We start from the raw sequence: 16,665 nt of genomic DNA, 5'->3' as shown, positions 1-16,665 counted from the left end.
GGGACAAGTTTCACTATGTTCCTAAATCTGTATATATGAAATACATGACACTTGTATAATTTAAATAAAATTTAAAAATAAAAAAAATTCTATATAGTGTTAGCTATTTTAATGAAAGATAATATGAGAAAAAACTAAGAAAAATAAGGAATCCTTGGTCTAACAGAGTGTAAAAATGCTGAATTATTACTTACATATGTCCTTAGAATAATTTTAAATTATTTATAGAATTAGTATAATTGTACAAAATAGCTGTGTGACCTTCAGCAAATTATTCGGCTTCTTTGGACCTTAGTCTTACCTTCAAAGTGAAGGGATTGAAATTGGTGACCTTTAGTATCTCTCCAATGCTTAAACCTATGATTGTTAAGATTTCTATAATGAGACTGTAATGTAGGTTTGGGGGTATAGCTGGTATGCAATCTTGATTTGCTTTTTTGTTTGTACCTGTCACATGAGACTATTAATTCTTTAACACTGTGCCTGGTCATTCATTACTCTAGATCCTGTCATTAGTAGCATAATTCCCTGAATCATGCTATTAATAGCCAGTCTTTTTTAATGTGTGAGAAATAATCCTGGCCAGTGAGCTGTCTGCTCAAATGGCTCTACATAAATGCAAATGAAATAGTAAGCTTAGGATTTTCTGAAAGTAATTTTCTGTGTTTGCCATTGGCTTCTTCTATTGCCACTCTTTTCTTCTTGCTGTCATTTATCTTCATTTAGTCATAATTTACAATCTAAAGAGGGCAAGGGCTGGAGTAGCTACCACCTCTTATGACACCATGGCAGCCATTGGGCCCCATATGAGATTAATGAAAACCTCCTAATCTCACCTAAACAATTTGAGAATTTATCCAATTTGTTCAAAGCCTGAATGTCATTAAAATATGGATATGTGTTATAAAATTGTAAAACCTTTTATTTTTATCTGCCTTCCACTTCTTATTCTCTCCTTATACTACTGCTCTATTCCCTGCCCTTCTTTGTAACAGTTTATCTTTCCATTTGCTTACTTTTTATAGTGTATGGATATTTACATAATTTTCCTTTTATTTATTTCTCTTTTTTAAAATATTTATTTATTTGAAAGGCACAGTTACATAGAGAGAGGAGAGGCGGGGTGGGGGGGGTCTTCCATCCGATGGTTCACTCCCCAATTGGCTGCAATGGCTGGAGCTGCACTGATCCAAAGCCAAGAGCCTGGAGCTTCTTCCAGGTTTCCCACGTGGGTATAGGGGCCCAAGCACTTGGGCCATCTTCTACTGCTTTCCCAGGTCCTAGCAGAGAGCTGGATTGGAAGTGGGGCAGTCAGGTCTCGAACCTGTGTCCATATGGGATGCCAGCACTTCAGGCCAGGGTGTTAACCCACTGAGCCACAGTGCCATCCCCATCCTTTTATTTCTTTCTAATCCACTATCCAAAATACGACTTATATTTTGATACAGAAAGATACCATATGGGTACTTTAACTCTCCAATAATAATAGTATTCTATTTTACTGAGTGGGCCACTTTTTTTTTTTTTTAAATGGAACCATATAGAATGGTAGTTAAGCTCACAGGATCTGAAAATTATCTGTCTGTGTCCAAGTCCTCGCTCTGCCATTTAGTAGAACATTTCATAGTATATTTAACTACTTTTCTTAGTTCCCTTATCTGGCTATATTTTGAGATTTTAGGATTAAATAAATTGTAAAGGTCTTAAAATTTTATCTAGTATTATTAATAGTAGTAATTGAGTATATTTATTATTTTTTCCAAGCATTAGTCATTGTTGGCAAAACATACTTTAAATTCATTCAAAAGCTGCTTTTGAGAGTGTCTTAAGAAAACATTGGCATTTTTTTATCATCTGTATTCTAATTTTGAAAAAAGAAGAAGAAAAATGTCAAAATTATATATATATATATAAATAAATATATATATTTAAATTGAAAGGGACTTTTGTGCAATTTCTCATTTTATAGTGAAAGAAGTCAAGACTGATAGATTAAGTGACTTGCCCAGAATCACATATCTAGTTAATAGCAGGACCAGAAATAGTTTCCATATCTCTTGATTCCTAGTCCAGTGCCATTTTTATAAAACAGAATTGACTTTTAGTTATCAGTGGAGAACTGAAAATCAAACCAATAATATATGAACTCTTTCAATTTTTTACCTTCTCTCACATACCAACCATATACTTCTCTGTCTCTGAACCCATCCATAGCCCTTTATTTGTCTTGAAAGAAGAAGTTGCCTTTTCTTCTGTTTGAAGTTTGTCTCTTCCACTATATTCTTAATCCTATCCAATTCTGCCTTCTCTTGAACTTTAGGAGACGAGTTAGCCTTGTCCTGTTTCCTATATTTCATTCTGTCCTCTCAGTTGTTTCTTTCTTGATAGCATATAAATAAGCTCAGGTCTTCCTTCTTTAGCTCTATGTCCCCATCTAGCTAGCTGGGGCCTTTTTGATTATACACTTATAATCAAATAGTGTAGAAGTAGTAGAAATTCTACTCAAAGTGACTTAAGCATGAAAAAGGTAACTGTTCATGCAAACTAAAAGTCAAGACATGCATCTGGGTAGATCCAGGCACTCTACTGAGCTCAATATGCCTTTGGCTTTCTCTGAATCTTCTAGCAGTGCCTGTTGCTGACTGACTTAGTTAAACAGGCTTTCTTCATGTCAAGTCCCTTCTAACTTATCTTCCCGGTTTAGCAGCCTCCGTAGGAAAAACTCATCTTCCCTGTTAGTTTTGGTAGGCTGGAGTTCATTCTAACTGGCTTCATTTAAGTCATGTGATTATCTTTCATCAAGCCTAGTAGCCTGAGAACTGGGTGATGTGACTCCAGAGTATAATGAATTATGGCCTCACTAGGATCAAATGGCATGGTGGAGGCAGTTTCCCCAAAGGAAAAGAGGGCTGTTCTCACTAAGAGAAAGGAAAGAATGTCAGATGAAAAAATAAACCAGAATCCTCAAGTCTCTTCACACTCTCACTTTTGCTGTTTCAACAAACAAAAATTCTTGAAAGCAATTTGTATTTGGTACATCACTTTTTTACATCTTAATCAGTCTTCCTTAATTAAAGTTTGGCTTCTTTCTCCATCACCCCTTAAAAACTGCTTTTGCTCATTTAGTGAACTTCTAAATATTGAACTCAGTGAACTATTTCAACTTTTTTTTTAAAGATTTATTTATTCATTTGAAAGTCGGAGTTACACAGAGAGAAGAGAGGCAGAGAGAGAGAGAGAGGTCTTCCGTCCGATGGTTCACTCCCCAGTTGGCTGCAATGGCTGGAGCTGTGCCAGGAGCCAGGAGCTTCTTCCAGATCTCCCACGTGGGTGCAGGGGCCCAAGCACTTGGGCCATCTTCTACTGCTTTCCCAGGCCATAACACAGAGCTGGATTGGAAGAGGAGCAGTTGGGACTAGAACTTGTGGCCATATGGGATGCCAGCGCTTCAGGCCTGGGCGTTGACCCACTGTGCCACAGCGGTGGCCCCTCAACTTTTATTTTTTTTTTACTTCTGAGGTATTTGATACTTCTGGTATTTCTTCCTTTTGGAAATATCTCCTTTGGCTTCAGTTAAACCATTCTGTTGATTCTTTTGCTTCTTCTTAGGCTGCTTGGAATTTTCTTTCTGTTGATGCTGCAAAAGGATTCTTCCTTTTCTTCCTCTTCTTTCTTCCACTTTTGCTTCCACTTCTTGCTTCTTGATTGTTCTCACTTCAAAAGCATTTCCTAGAAAATATAAGTCAAGCCTATGCTTTAAGTCGTTGACTATATTTTTATGATTTCTAGGTTTGTATTTCTTGTCTAGGTCTTTCTTTCTAACTTCAAGTCATATAATCACTTTCCTGGACCTATCCACCCAAAAATCAACAGGTTAGCAACTGAACTCTTTCTTTCCATCTTCCTAAAGTCACTCTGCTCCTTCTTTTTTTCCTTAGCTAGGTGAATGTATCCTCTTCTAAGCTACTAAAGCTGATTATTCTAAATATCTCACTCCACAAATAATTCCCAAATCTTAGTTATTTTGTCCAGTACATCTCTCACAGACATTCTTTCCTCTGTACCTTCCTATTGATATTCTAGCTTAGACATTTATTTAGTCTCTCATTTATTGTAATAACTTTTTTATTTTCTCTCTGCTTCCAGTCTCATTATCTTTCAATCTGTACCTATTCCAAGGGATCTAACAGGTGTACCTGATCATTTAAACCTGTTGATAAAATGTCTTCTAGTTGCCTTTTGACCATAAGAAGAAAAAAATCCTGTTAACATGGCAAAAAAGTATCAATGTGATTTGTCACTTAGGTGTCTGTGTAGTCTCAGTGTGTCTTGTCTTTTTCCTCTACTTTGTGCTTCATAAATCCTAAAAATTTGCAGTTCCCAGTCTCTCATTCTGCTGTGTCTTTTACATGCTATTCTCCCTTCATGGAATGTCTCCTTATTCTGCTCTACAACCACAGATCTACCATCCTCCAATTTCTACTACTGTTTCTGCATGTATTATCACCTTACAAGAGTCTATCTGACTCTATATGCAGATTTAGGTCCTCTTTCCTCTGTGTTCCCTTTGCACTTTGAACTGCTTCCATTTTTAGTACATATCATATTGTGTGTATGTGTGTGTGTGTGTGTGTGTGCCTAACAATGTACAAGAGTAGAACTGTGTGAACTACAGTTGTAGGCATGGTTGAAAGATAAGGTAGGAGTTGGACAGATAAAGAAGAGGATTTTATTTGCAGTGAAGGAAACTGTGGTGTACTAAAGCAAGCCTGCACTGGCTTACGAGAGTTTATTGCTAAGTTTTCAGGAAACTCAGCTATTACTAAAATTTCAATTATACAAATTTTCAGTTAAATAAATTATGTTAAAAACAAACCAAAAGAAATACTCAAATCCCATAACTTTCTAATTATTCTATTACATCTAACTTGTTTTCTGTGTTCCTGAGATTATTTATAAATTTGGTGGAAATACTGCTATTTGAGAATTAAAGGGATGGTTCTGTGCATTTATTCCCAAGTTCTTATTCAGTGATGTCACGTTAGTAGCTTGAAATTAATTAGAGTGTATTTTTACCATGGAAATCAGTAAATACTACCAATCAGGAATTGATTTACTATTTAGATTTTTTTAAAATTTTTTTTTTTATTTTTGACAGGCAGAGTGGACAGTGAGAGAGAGAGAGACAGAGAGAAAGGTCTTCCTTTGCCGTTGGTTCACCCTCCAATGGCTGCCGTGGCCGGCGCACTGCGCTGATCTGAAGGCAGGAGCCAGGTACTTACCTGGTCTCCCATGGGGTGCAGGGCCCAAGCACTTGGGCCATCCTCCACTGCACTCCCGGGCCATAGCAGAGAGCTGGACTGGAAGAGGGGCAACTGGGACAGAATCCGGTGCCCCGACCGGGATTAGAACCTGGTGTACCAGCGCCGCTAGGCGGAGGATTAGCCTGTTGAGCCATGGCGCCGGCCACTGTTTAGATTTAAAACCATGATGAATAACATGTTAATAGTAGAGGTTAAATTCAACAGTGTGCTGTGTCTTTAGCCATTACATTGTGAATAACACAGAAAATTGAGGAAAAATTCTTCTAGTGTTTGAAAACTGCTAATTCTAAGGAACTTAAGAATGTCCCTTAAAGTGAATTTCATCTTGTTAAAGTCAATAAAAATGTCAACCAATATTTATATAAAAACTAAACTTATTTATTAATTGCAACCAGAGGTTGACTATAGATAAGAGTGGTAAACTCAATGAAAATCAGTTAGTTAAATGTAATTTACAATTAAGCATGCTATATATATATATATTATTTGTAAAATTAATTCTTTATGTCAGTAAATTTCAGTAAAAAATACTTGCATGTAGAGAGAGAGTTATTAAACATTTGTTAGTATACTACTATGCAAAACTGTACAAGTCAAGTCATTTTGTCCCCATAACAATGTTTTGAAGTAGGTACTATTATTATGCCCATTTTGCAGAGAAGAAATTTAGAATCAGGCAGTTTGAATTACTTAAGAATATACAACTAATAAATGACGGAGGTAGAATTTTCACCCAGGTAGTCTGCTCTAAATTCTGACTATAAACAATAAGAAGGGGCCAGAGCTGTGGCATAGTAGGTTAAGCCTCTGCCTGCAGCACTGGTATCCCATATGGGCTGATCCAACTCCCTGCTTGCTAATGGCCTGGGAAAGCAGTAGAAGGTGGCCCAAGTGCTTAGGCCCCTGCACTCATACGGGAGACCCAGAAGAGGCTCCTGGCTCCTGACTCCTGACTTTGGATAGGCCCAGCATTGACTGTTGTAACTACCTGGGGAGTGAACCAGTGGATGGAAGACCTCTCTGTCTAACCATCTATCTGTAAGTCTGTCTCTCAAATAAATGAATAAATATTAAAAAAAAATAAGTAACACCAAGTATCTTCTAGCAGAAGAAAGATACAGATAAGCTTTAGACAGTATGTTCAAACATTTTCAAAATTAACTTTCCAGAAGATGAACTGGAGAAGGAAGACCATTTTAGAAGCTGTCACAATCCAATCTTGGAGTGGAGTTATTCTAAAATAGGAATCAAGAGGAAAATTTAATTGTGTAAGAAAGAATCTATTGAAAATTAAATTTAGTGTGACTATCAGTATATGTAGTACAGAATAGAATTGGCTGAACACAATACTCAACAATGTTGATACAATGCTTTTGAAAATTACTATGGAAGAACACTGTTTAGTAGTTGAAAGATTTGTTTGCTGTGTCAGTATAAAATGATGCTTGTAGTTTAAAAAGTACCTATACTCTTTTATATATATACATAATAGATTTTTCTAGATGGAATGAGAGAGCTCTTCAAACAATGCTGGTCAACAGAAATCTTAGCATGTCTGGAAACCAAAATTTGACAGATGCAGATAAAAGCAACTCTACATTTTCGGAAGTTTTGAATGTGAACTTGGAATTGGAAAATGAAGTTTGGGATGATTTCGATGATGAAAATTTAATAGAAGTTACTAACTTTTCAGATGATGAGAAGACAAAGACATCAGGTAAAATTATATTTTAGCATGAAATAACTTCCATTAGAAATTCTTCAAATATTTTTCATTTTGGATTCTGGCACTAATTTTCCTTGCCTTTGTGTGTGTGCTTGCTTAATTAAATTTAGTTTCTTGAGATTTTAATTTTAAGGGGCCAGCATTGTAACATAGCAGGTAAAGCCACTGCCTTCAACACTGGCATCCCATATGGACGATATACCAGGTGTTCCACTTCCAGTCCTGACCCCTGCTAATGGTCTAGGAAAAGCCCCACTCACGTGAGAAACCTGGTTGAAGCTCCTGGCTCCTGGTTTCAGCCTGGCCCAGTCCTGGCCATTTCAGCCACTTGAGGAGTGAAACTATAGATGGAAGATTCATTCTCTCTCTCTCTCTCTCTCTCTCTGTGTGTGTGTGTGTGTTTCCCGCATTCTCTGTAACTCTGATTTTCAAATAAATAAATAAATAAATCTTAAATATTTATAATTTTTAGCAAAACTGAAATTATGACCCTTCCACAAAGAGTGTTTCTTCCCTTCAGAACAGAGGTCAAGATTCCATGATAATGATATAGCAAAGGAAGTTTTTGTAGTCTGTTGCTTTTCTTTCTTATCAAAAATTCTACTCAATTTTTGATTGATGATTGAATTTTCCCCCATAAAAGAGACTATCCTACTTGTAATTCTTTTTGTTTTTTAAAGGATTTATTTATTTGTTTATTTATTTATTTGAAACTCAGAATAACAGGGAGAGAGAGAGAGAGAGAGAGAGAGAGAGAGAGAGAATGAATCTTCCATCTGCTGAGTCACTCCAAATGCCAAAACAGCCAAGGCTGGGCCAGGTCAAAGCCAAGAGGCAGGAGGCAGGAACTCCATTCTAGTCTCCACCACAACCTTGGCCCCTCTTACTCTTCATTTTTAAGATCATACAAAAGTATTCCATTTTTTAAAAATATTCATCTGCAGGGCGGCGCCACGGCTCACTAGGCTAATCCTCCACCTGCGTCGCCGGCACACCAGTTCTAGTCCCAGTCAGGGCACCGGATTCTGTCCTGGTTGCTCCTCTTCCAGGCCAGCTCTCTGCTGTGGCCCAGGAGTGCAGTGGAGGATGGCCCAAGTGCTTGGGCCCTGCACCCGCATGGGAGACCAGGAGAAACACCTGGCTCCTGGCTTCGGATCAGCGCAATGCACCGGCCACAGTGCGCCAGCTGCAGCGGCCATTGGGGGGTGAACCAACGGCAAAGGAAGACCTTTCTCTCTGTCTCTCTCACTGTCCACTCTGCCTGTCAAAAAAAAATTCATCTGCTTGCAAAGAAGTAACATTTTTGGTCAAAATGTCTTTTCAGGTATACATAATAAAAAGGGTTCATTTCTCCTATGTTAGAAATTTAAGTCATAAAAACCTAAAAATAATGAGAATGGGGTTTTGAGTTAAAGGCAAATTTACTGTATTTCACTTAAGCAGAGAAATGGAAATCTTGGATAGTATATGACAAGATAGCAAATAAAGAAACTCTCCCCCATAAGAGCTAATAAAAGGAAATCAGTCCCTAAGCCTTCTCAATATAGGCTCTTATTCCCATAAATATAGTTGTCTCTTAACATACCCCACAATGTGCTATTTAAAAAAAAATCTCACTGGGGCTGGCATAACAGCATAGCAAGTAAAACTGCCACCTGAAATGCCAGTATCCCAAACAGGCACCAGTTTATGTCTCAGCTGCTACACTTCTGATCTAGCTCCCAGCTAGTAGCCTGGGGAAAGCAGCAGAGGATGCGCAAATGTTTGGGCTTCTGCTACCCATGTGGGAAAACCAGATGAAGCTTCTGAATCCTGGCTTTGGCCTGTTCCAGCTCTGGCCATTGCAGCCATTTGGGGAGTGAACCAGTGGGTGGAAAATTTCTCTCTGTGTCTCCCTCTCTTTCTAACTCTGTCTTTCAAATAAATAAATCATCTTTTTAAAAAATAATCTTTCTATGGGAAGCAGTTAGAAGTTAAAATTTTATTGTTTTAGGGGTCCAATAATTACCTAAACAGTGATTTAAAAAAAAAAAACTTTATATATTATATAGAAAGGCAAAGAGACAGAGATAAAGCGAGATTACCCATCAATTGGTACACTCCTCTAAAGTCAGCAACAGCCAGGGCTGGCCTGGGCTAAAATGAAGGCAGGAGCCTGGAACTCACATGGGTGATAGGGACCCAAGTGATTGAGCTATCACTTACTACCTCCCAGGGTGCACATTATCAGGAGGCAAGGATTGGGAGTGGAGCTGGGACTCAAACCCAGGTACCTTGATATGTGATATGGGCATTCCAAGTGGCATGTTAGCCACTGTGCCAGATGCCTGCCACAAGAGCCAGTACTTTTCTCTAAAAGATCAGGATTTGACCACCTTACAAAATAGGCCAGGAAAATCTCCATAATTTGGAGTTAGTAGGCACAGTTTCCTATATCACTAGACAACTACTGATCCCTATCTCAAGTGTTGGGACCAGCGCTATGATGTAGTAAGTTAATCCTCCACCTGCAGTGCCAGCATCCCATACGGGCACCAGTTGTAATCTAAGATGTTCCTCTTCTGACCCAGCTCTCTGCTGTGGCCTGAGAAAGCAATACAAGTGGCCCAAGCACTTGGGCCCCTGCACCAATACGGGAGACCCAGGAGAGGCTCCTGGCTCCTGGCTTTGGACCAGTCCAGCTACGGCGTTGCAGCCAGCTAGGGAGTGAGCCAGCAAATGGAAGACCTCTGTGTCTCTGCCTCTCTCTGTCTATAACTCTACCTCTCAAATAAATAAATAAAATCTTAAAAAAAAATTATTGTCATTTTGTATTATACTGTGTACCAATCTTTTAAAGTGGCCTAAACTTATAAGGGAATAGCTTTGTCATTGAGAAAATTAGTCTCAATAAATATCATTTTTCACCAGGTATATAGCATTTTAAATAATTACATGAAGACCACTGAAAATATTGAACCAATTTTGACTTAATCTTTTACATGAATTAAAATAAATATATAAATGATAGTTTGAGGACCTTTCAGCATAGTGATTAATAGGCTTGCTTATATGTTTTATAGTTTTTATCCTATAACTTTTTGCCTTTGTTTCTCTATACAAATTAAATTTGATTATTGAGAAGAATTATTCCTTCCTGCCTTGTAGAACTTGTGAAAGCTTCCTTCAGCTGTTTCCTGGCATTTTATTTCAAAATGTTGTCTCTTTACATAGGATTTGGAAGCACTTTGAGTTCAAGTATCAGAGGAAGTGAGCTACCTCTACAGGAGTCAAAGAGCAAATTCCAAAGAGAAATATCAAACAGGCAAGTTTTGAAACTTTGGTTTGTAATATTTGGAACTTTATATCCTCTAGACACATAATTGGAGATGGGCATTATGCCACAAATCCAGCCCTAGAGGGATGTTTCTTAGAGGTTGTTGTCAAACTCCTGCACCAAAACCATGCTTGGGTGCATATTAAAACTGTACATTGTGTAAATTTAAAAGATGTTATCTCAAAAACTAAAATTCAGAAAGGAATATGAAAGGAGGGTGGGAGGGAGAAGGGGGGAGGGAGGAAGGCAAAATCATTATGTTCTTAGAACTGAATCTATAAACCATTTGCTTCTGTTAAAAACTAATTAAAATAAAAAATGGCAAAATAAATAAAATCCTTTTTAAAAAAATGTACATTCTGAATTCTACATTAAAGAATTATGGTCTCAATAGCCAGCACTGTGGCGTAGCGGGTAAAGCCACCATCTGCAGTGCCAGCATCCCGTATGGGCACCAGTTCAAGTCCTGGCTGCTCCACCTCTGATTCAGCTCTCTGCTAATGCTCCTGGGAAAGCACTGGAGGATGGCCCAAGTACTTGGGCCCCTGTACCCACATGTGAGACTGGGAAGAAGCTCCAGGCACCTGGCACAGCCTTGGTTGTTGTGGCCATTGGGGAGTGAACCAACTGATGGGAAGATCTCTTGCTCTCACTCTCTGCTACTCTGCCTTTCAAATAAATAAATAAATCTTAAAAAAAAAAAAAAAGAAAGAATCATGGTCTCTGGAGCCCAGGAATCTTTCTTTTTCACAAGCCTTGAAGATTGCAGAGTTTTAAAATTTTTTACTGTTCATTTTTTATTCATTTGAAAAGCAGTGAGTGAGAGAAATCTTCCATCTGCAAGGACTTGTCCAGGCCAAAACCAAAGCCTGGAATTCAATCTGGGTCTCGCTCATTGGTGGAAGATACTCAGGGACTTCAGCCATCATCTGCTGCCTCCTGGGATACACATTTGCAGGAAGTTGGATTGAAAATAGAGTCACCAGGACTCGAATCAGGCACTCTTATATTGAATGTGGGTAACCCAAGCAGCTTTTCAACCCACTTTAGCACAGTGCCCACTTCCTGAATAGGAGTTTGACAAGTAGAAAAGCAATACATAGGCATTCCAGGTATAAAGAATTATATGTAAAGGAATAAGGTTTGAAAAGATTTCCAGTGGTCAAGGATCAGCAAAGTGTGATGTGTGGTCATGGCTTAAGGTTGAATGTCATGCATAGATACCTTACTCTATTCAGTATGCCACGGGTCACAAACTCAGATGCCTTCAGAATTTGATGGGTCAAGACCAATTGTAAAGTGTCTCTTCTAAAGGGAGCAACCACTGCTTGGCTCCAGCCAATTTTTTTTATGCAGAAAATGTGAGTACATTGTTGTCAGGTATTCTGATTTTTTCTAAGAAAAGCTAAGATTCTGAAATTTTATGTGACATCTCATATTTTTAAATTTTAACAATTTTAAAAAGCGATACACTCTCAGCACTCCTGTGAAAATAACAAAAATAATTCTGTAGGCCAGATGTACCCTTAGGAGGTCTCTCATTTTTTTACGTCTATGGTAGATAGTGAGGAATTATCCATCATATTTCAGGATAGGAAAACAATTTAGCTGAAAAAAAAATCATTCTAGCAGCAGCACATGGAGTTAATTGTAGAGGGTGGGACTAACAGAGGTTGTGGAAACAAAGAGGTTGGGTTTAAAGCAGATTCAGTTTTTCAGTAGATATGATTTGATAATTAAGATAGAGGGAAGAATAAGTGGCAACTGGGTAGATAGAGATGTTATCTGAGAATATAAGAAACATAGGTGATTTGGAAAGGGAAAGACCATTTTAGAAATGTTCAATGTAAAGTATCTTTGTAGAAATGGAAAGTGCATTTGGAAATTCTGGACTTGATAAGAAATAAAGAGAAAACTTTATTTTCAAAGTCAAAACTTTCCCAGTCAGGCTCCAATTTTCTTTTAAAAAAATAAAAAAGATTATTTATTTGAAAGTCAGAATTACAGAGAAACAGGGAGAGACAGAGAGATCTTCTGTCTGCTGGTTCTCTCTCCAGATGGCCATGACAGCCAGGGCTGGGCCAGGCCAAAGCCAGGAGCTTCTTCTGGGTCTCCCATGTGAATGAAGGGCCCCAAACACTTGAACTATCTTCCACTGCTTTTCTAGGTGCATCAGCAGGGAGCTGGATCAGAAGTAGAGCAGCTGGGACTCAAGCTGGCCCCCATGTGCGATGCCAGTGTCACAGGCTGCAGCTTTACCTGTTGTGCTACAACACTTGCCCCCAGGGTCCAGTTTTCTAGTTAAGGATTATTTGATTCTCTGCTTTTAAAAAAATACTGTTCATGCTCTTTTGGAATTTTTTGCTATTATTTAGTCATTTTATTGATCATTAGCATCAGCTTCACAGAATGATAGATTTCAAAGAATTTCAGAGCTAAGGTGATTTAATTTAAGTGTCATTTCATCTCCCAACCACTGAATTCTTGAAGACTTATTCAACATTATTGGCAATAGTCATGCCATGTCAACTAAGATGGCTCCAATGACAGGAGCTCATTCACTTCAAAAACACTTGTTCCCTGGTTGGATCTCTCAGATCATTTAATTAAAAAATATTGGCCTTAAAATTGTCTTTTTATCATTTTCATGCATTGGTTCTAATTCTGAGTTACACAGAATAAACAGATAAGCATCAAAGTGGAATAAAGCTGTGGGTATACAGAAACGACAGATAATCACAAAAAGGAAGATAAAAAAGCACAGATTGTTTTTGTGCACCACATATTTTAAAAACTACAAATAATTTTGGAAGAGTTTGGAAGTTACCAACAAAAGATAAATATGTTTTTTAGAAAAAAAAAAAAAAGATTCTAACAGAAGCCACTGAAAGAAGGCTTGAGGGATGCAAGGGCCTGGGGTGGAAAGGAACCTTGCTTTTCCTTTTATACTCCTTTATTTTAATTCCTTCCATATATGTATTTTAATGAGAGACAAAAAGTTCCAATTCCATCAGTGTCTGTGATTCTCCTCTAACTCATCCTGCTGCTCATTGCTCATTACATGGCCGTGATACTTTAACCTTCAAGAGTCTTCTTATATTGTCACCCCCTCAGAAATGCATTGATGACCATCTTTTTAAAATGCCTACATGCCTCCACACTGTTATTACCGTGATACTACTTAGTTCATTGCTTTCATATAACTTCAGAATCTGTAATTGGGGCTGGTGCTGTGGTGTAGTGGGTAAAGCTGCCTCCTGCAGTGCCGGCATCCCATATGGGTGGCAGTTTGATCCCAGCTGCTCCACTTCCAACCCAGCTCTCTGCTAGGACCTGGGAAAGCAGTAGAAGATGGCCCAAGTCCTGGGGCCCCTGCACCCGCATGGGATACTCAGAAGAAGCTCCTGGCTCCTGGCTTCGGATAAACACAGCTCCAGCCATTGCAGCCAATTGAGGAGTGAACCAGAGGATGGAAGACCTCTCTCTCTCTCTCTCTCTCTGCCTCTCCTTCTCTCTGTAATTCTGACTTTCAAATAAATAAATCTTTTTAAAAAAGAATCTATAATTATGTATATATTATTATTTGTTGTCTGTTCCTGTAGTAGATGGTAATTCCCTGAGGATTTGTCACTTTATACCCAGTTCCTAGCACAGTATCTGGTATACGGTGTTGAGATTATATTTATGTTTTCTTGAATGAATTTAATAAAAAAGGTTAAAGGTGAATTCTAGTATACAGTTAGAAGATAATTAGAGATGTCTATGGTAAGAACAGAAGAGGGAAAGGAGATTAAAAATTAAGCAAGTCGAATTAAAAAAAAGATTTAGAGACTTCTAGGTAACAAGCATGACTCAATTTTAAAATTGTTAAATGATTCTTTATGTAGTCTTTTAAAATAGTAGTATTATCTAATTTAGAATATATAAACTGTGGTTGGTCTAAAGAAAAGGAAATATACTAAGTTTTACATGTGTACAAGAAACTGCATCATTTTTTTAGATAAATTTAGTTCACTTTGATCATATTCTCCAAAGAATCACTACTGATGCAAATTAGAATGGCATGCTTTTCTTGTTTGCTGCTTTTAACAAATAATTAATTTTCATTTTTAGTTTTGTTTCATCACATGAGAAGGCAGATATTTATTTATCAAATTCTGCTTTGTCCAAGTTTGGTGCATCCTCGATGGCACAATTACCTCAACAAGCTGGAAATGGAAGTTTTGTAAGCAGAAGTACTTCATTGTTTTTCATCCAAATTTTTCCTGAATACTTAAGCTTTCAATGATTGCTATTTTTTACATCAAAATATAGGTTCATTTACAAGAAAGAAAACAACAAAGACTGTCACCAGAGATTCAGAAGCTATGCTTTATTAATTCCTCTCCAAAATCAAATTCTTCAAATTTTAAGAATGTGGAGTTCTTTTTTAGAAATGATGAATGTAAAAAGGAAATTGATTTCAGGTAACAACTCTTTAAAGACATCTCAAGGTTATACCAATAAAACTTTTTACAAATAGATTCAGCATTCCTTTTCCCTTGGTTCATTTTAAAAAACAAAGCCTAATAATTTTATTTACTAAAGGTATGGGAATTTTAGACCCCTGGTGAGCTGAGCTCCTTAAGACGTTTCACAACATCATCTATTTCAATTTTTTGAAAAAAAAAAAAAAAGACTGATGCTATTAATTCATTATAAAATTTTATATTTTGATAAACTTATTTTTACTGATTTTAATATAGTATATTGATTATATAAAGTATAAAGTCATTTGAAAAATATAAATGACATCAGCAAATTTGCAAAAGTTCAAGTTGTATTTAAGTCAATGGACTATTTCACAATTCAGCAGGTTAAATGAAAAACTCATTAAATCTAATTGATGTCCCAACTACTGGCCATTTTAGAAAGGGAAACTGTAGCAGTTTCTCTCTCCTTGAAGAGTCAAAGATTACAGACCTGGTCACAATTTTTTTAAATGACATTACTTTCCAATATGCTTAAAGAAATATGTAAAAGAGACTTGATCACTTGATCCCTACCTTTTACAGTTTACAAAGTCTAATTTCCACCCCCCCAGATTTACTATAAGGTTATAAATATTGACGTTTATTTGATACATTAAATTCCTAGAAATCTTCAAGTGTATTTGGTATTATACTATGTAGTGTGTGTTTTAATCATATGGAACAGGCCTTTTTAAAAATATAATTTATTTTATTTGAAAGACAGGGATAGAGATTTCCCATCTGCAAGTTCACTCCCCAAATGCCCTCAATAGCTAGGGCTGGGTCTGGCTGAAACCAAGAGCCTGAAACTCAATCTGGGTCTCCCTTGTGGGTGACAAGGACCCAAGTACTTGTGCAATCATTTGCTGCCTCCTAGGGTACACATGAGCAGGAAGCTGGGTCAGAAGCAGAGCCAGGACTCTAATCCAGGCACTCTGATATAGGATGTGGATGTCCAAAAAATATCCTAACTACTGAACCAAATGCCTATTATTATTACTATTACTATTATTATTATTATTTGAAAAGCAGACAAAAAATACATATTTTAAAATAAATTATGGTTCAAAAATAATGATTTTACATTTGCTTTTTCTTTTTACTAGTAATCATCCTGATGATGAAGCTGATGAAATTAAGACTCTTCTGGGAATATTTGATGGTATTTTTTAGAACAAACCAAAAAACAAAATACTACTTATATTAAGATGAAGTATAAAGACAACTAATCACAAAACATACTTTTTATTTTTGAAAAGTAGCTTATAATTTTTCAGATGGTTTTCACTTGAATTTGATCAGTTTTGTTGACTTTAGCAATAAAATATACAAACTGATTTCTTTTCCCATTATGTTACAACACCTTGAAAAGTACTTTTACAGTGGCTTTGTTTCAATAACCTGATAACTAAGTTGCTCTTAGAAATAATTGCTTGGTAATTAATTTGATATTGATTGGATTTTGATGAATTAATTTAAAATTTCATGTTTTATATTTTCCGAACAAAAAGAAAGGATTCTCTGAAGGCAAAATAATGTTGTCAGTGAATCCATTACGTGGATTATTCACTAATATTGTTATTGTTTTTTGTTATATTATTTACTGTCTTTGATCTTTAAGAATCCAATGGCTGTTTGAACCTACTGTTATTTAAATTTGAACAACAATAAATGGAACATTCATCAGTATGGATTATAATCATTTAGCTTGTCATTCAATGTTGTGAATCCTAAAATTTTGTTAACCTTTACTATAGCTTTTTTTATTATTTCCAGTGATTTATATTT

At 36.8% G+C, this 16,665-nt stretch overlaps 1 protein-coding gene across 1 annotated transcript in view; it reads left to right on the top strand.

Annotated features, from left to right (window-relative positions):
- Nucleotides 1–16,061, top strand: part of HFM1 (helicase for meiosis 1) — a 114,357-nt gene extending 98,296 nt beyond the window's left edge. Inside the window, exons 34-39 of the mRNA XM_062193435.1 lie at nucleotides 6,204–6,206; nucleotides 6,934–7,041; nucleotides 10,264–10,354; nucleotides 14,480–14,591; nucleotides 14,681–14,832; nucleotides 15,984–16,061. Coding sequence (XP_062049419.1) covers nucleotides 6,204–6,206; nucleotides 6,934–7,041; nucleotides 10,264–10,354; nucleotides 14,480–14,591; nucleotides 14,681–14,832; nucleotides 15,984–16,050 — 533 coding nt within the window. The 3' untranslated portion in view covers nucleotides 16,051–16,061. The remainder of the gene's footprint in view (nucleotides 1–6,203; nucleotides 6,207–6,933; nucleotides 7,042–10,263; nucleotides 10,355–14,479; nucleotides 14,592–14,680; nucleotides 14,833–15,983) is intronic.
- Nucleotides 16,062–16,665: the final 604 nt, after the last annotated feature.

This window comes from Lepus europaeus, chromosome 5, assembly GCF_033115175.1.
Source record: "Lepus europaeus isolate LE1 chromosome 5, mLepTim1.pri, whole genome shotgun sequence".
In the NCBI taxonomy this organism is placed as follows: Eukaryota; Metazoa; Chordata; class Mammalia; order Lagomorpha; family Leporidae; genus Lepus; species Lepus europaeus.
Note: the sequence above shows the minus strand (reverse complement) of the source record. Positions and strands in the feature narration are given on the sequence as shown.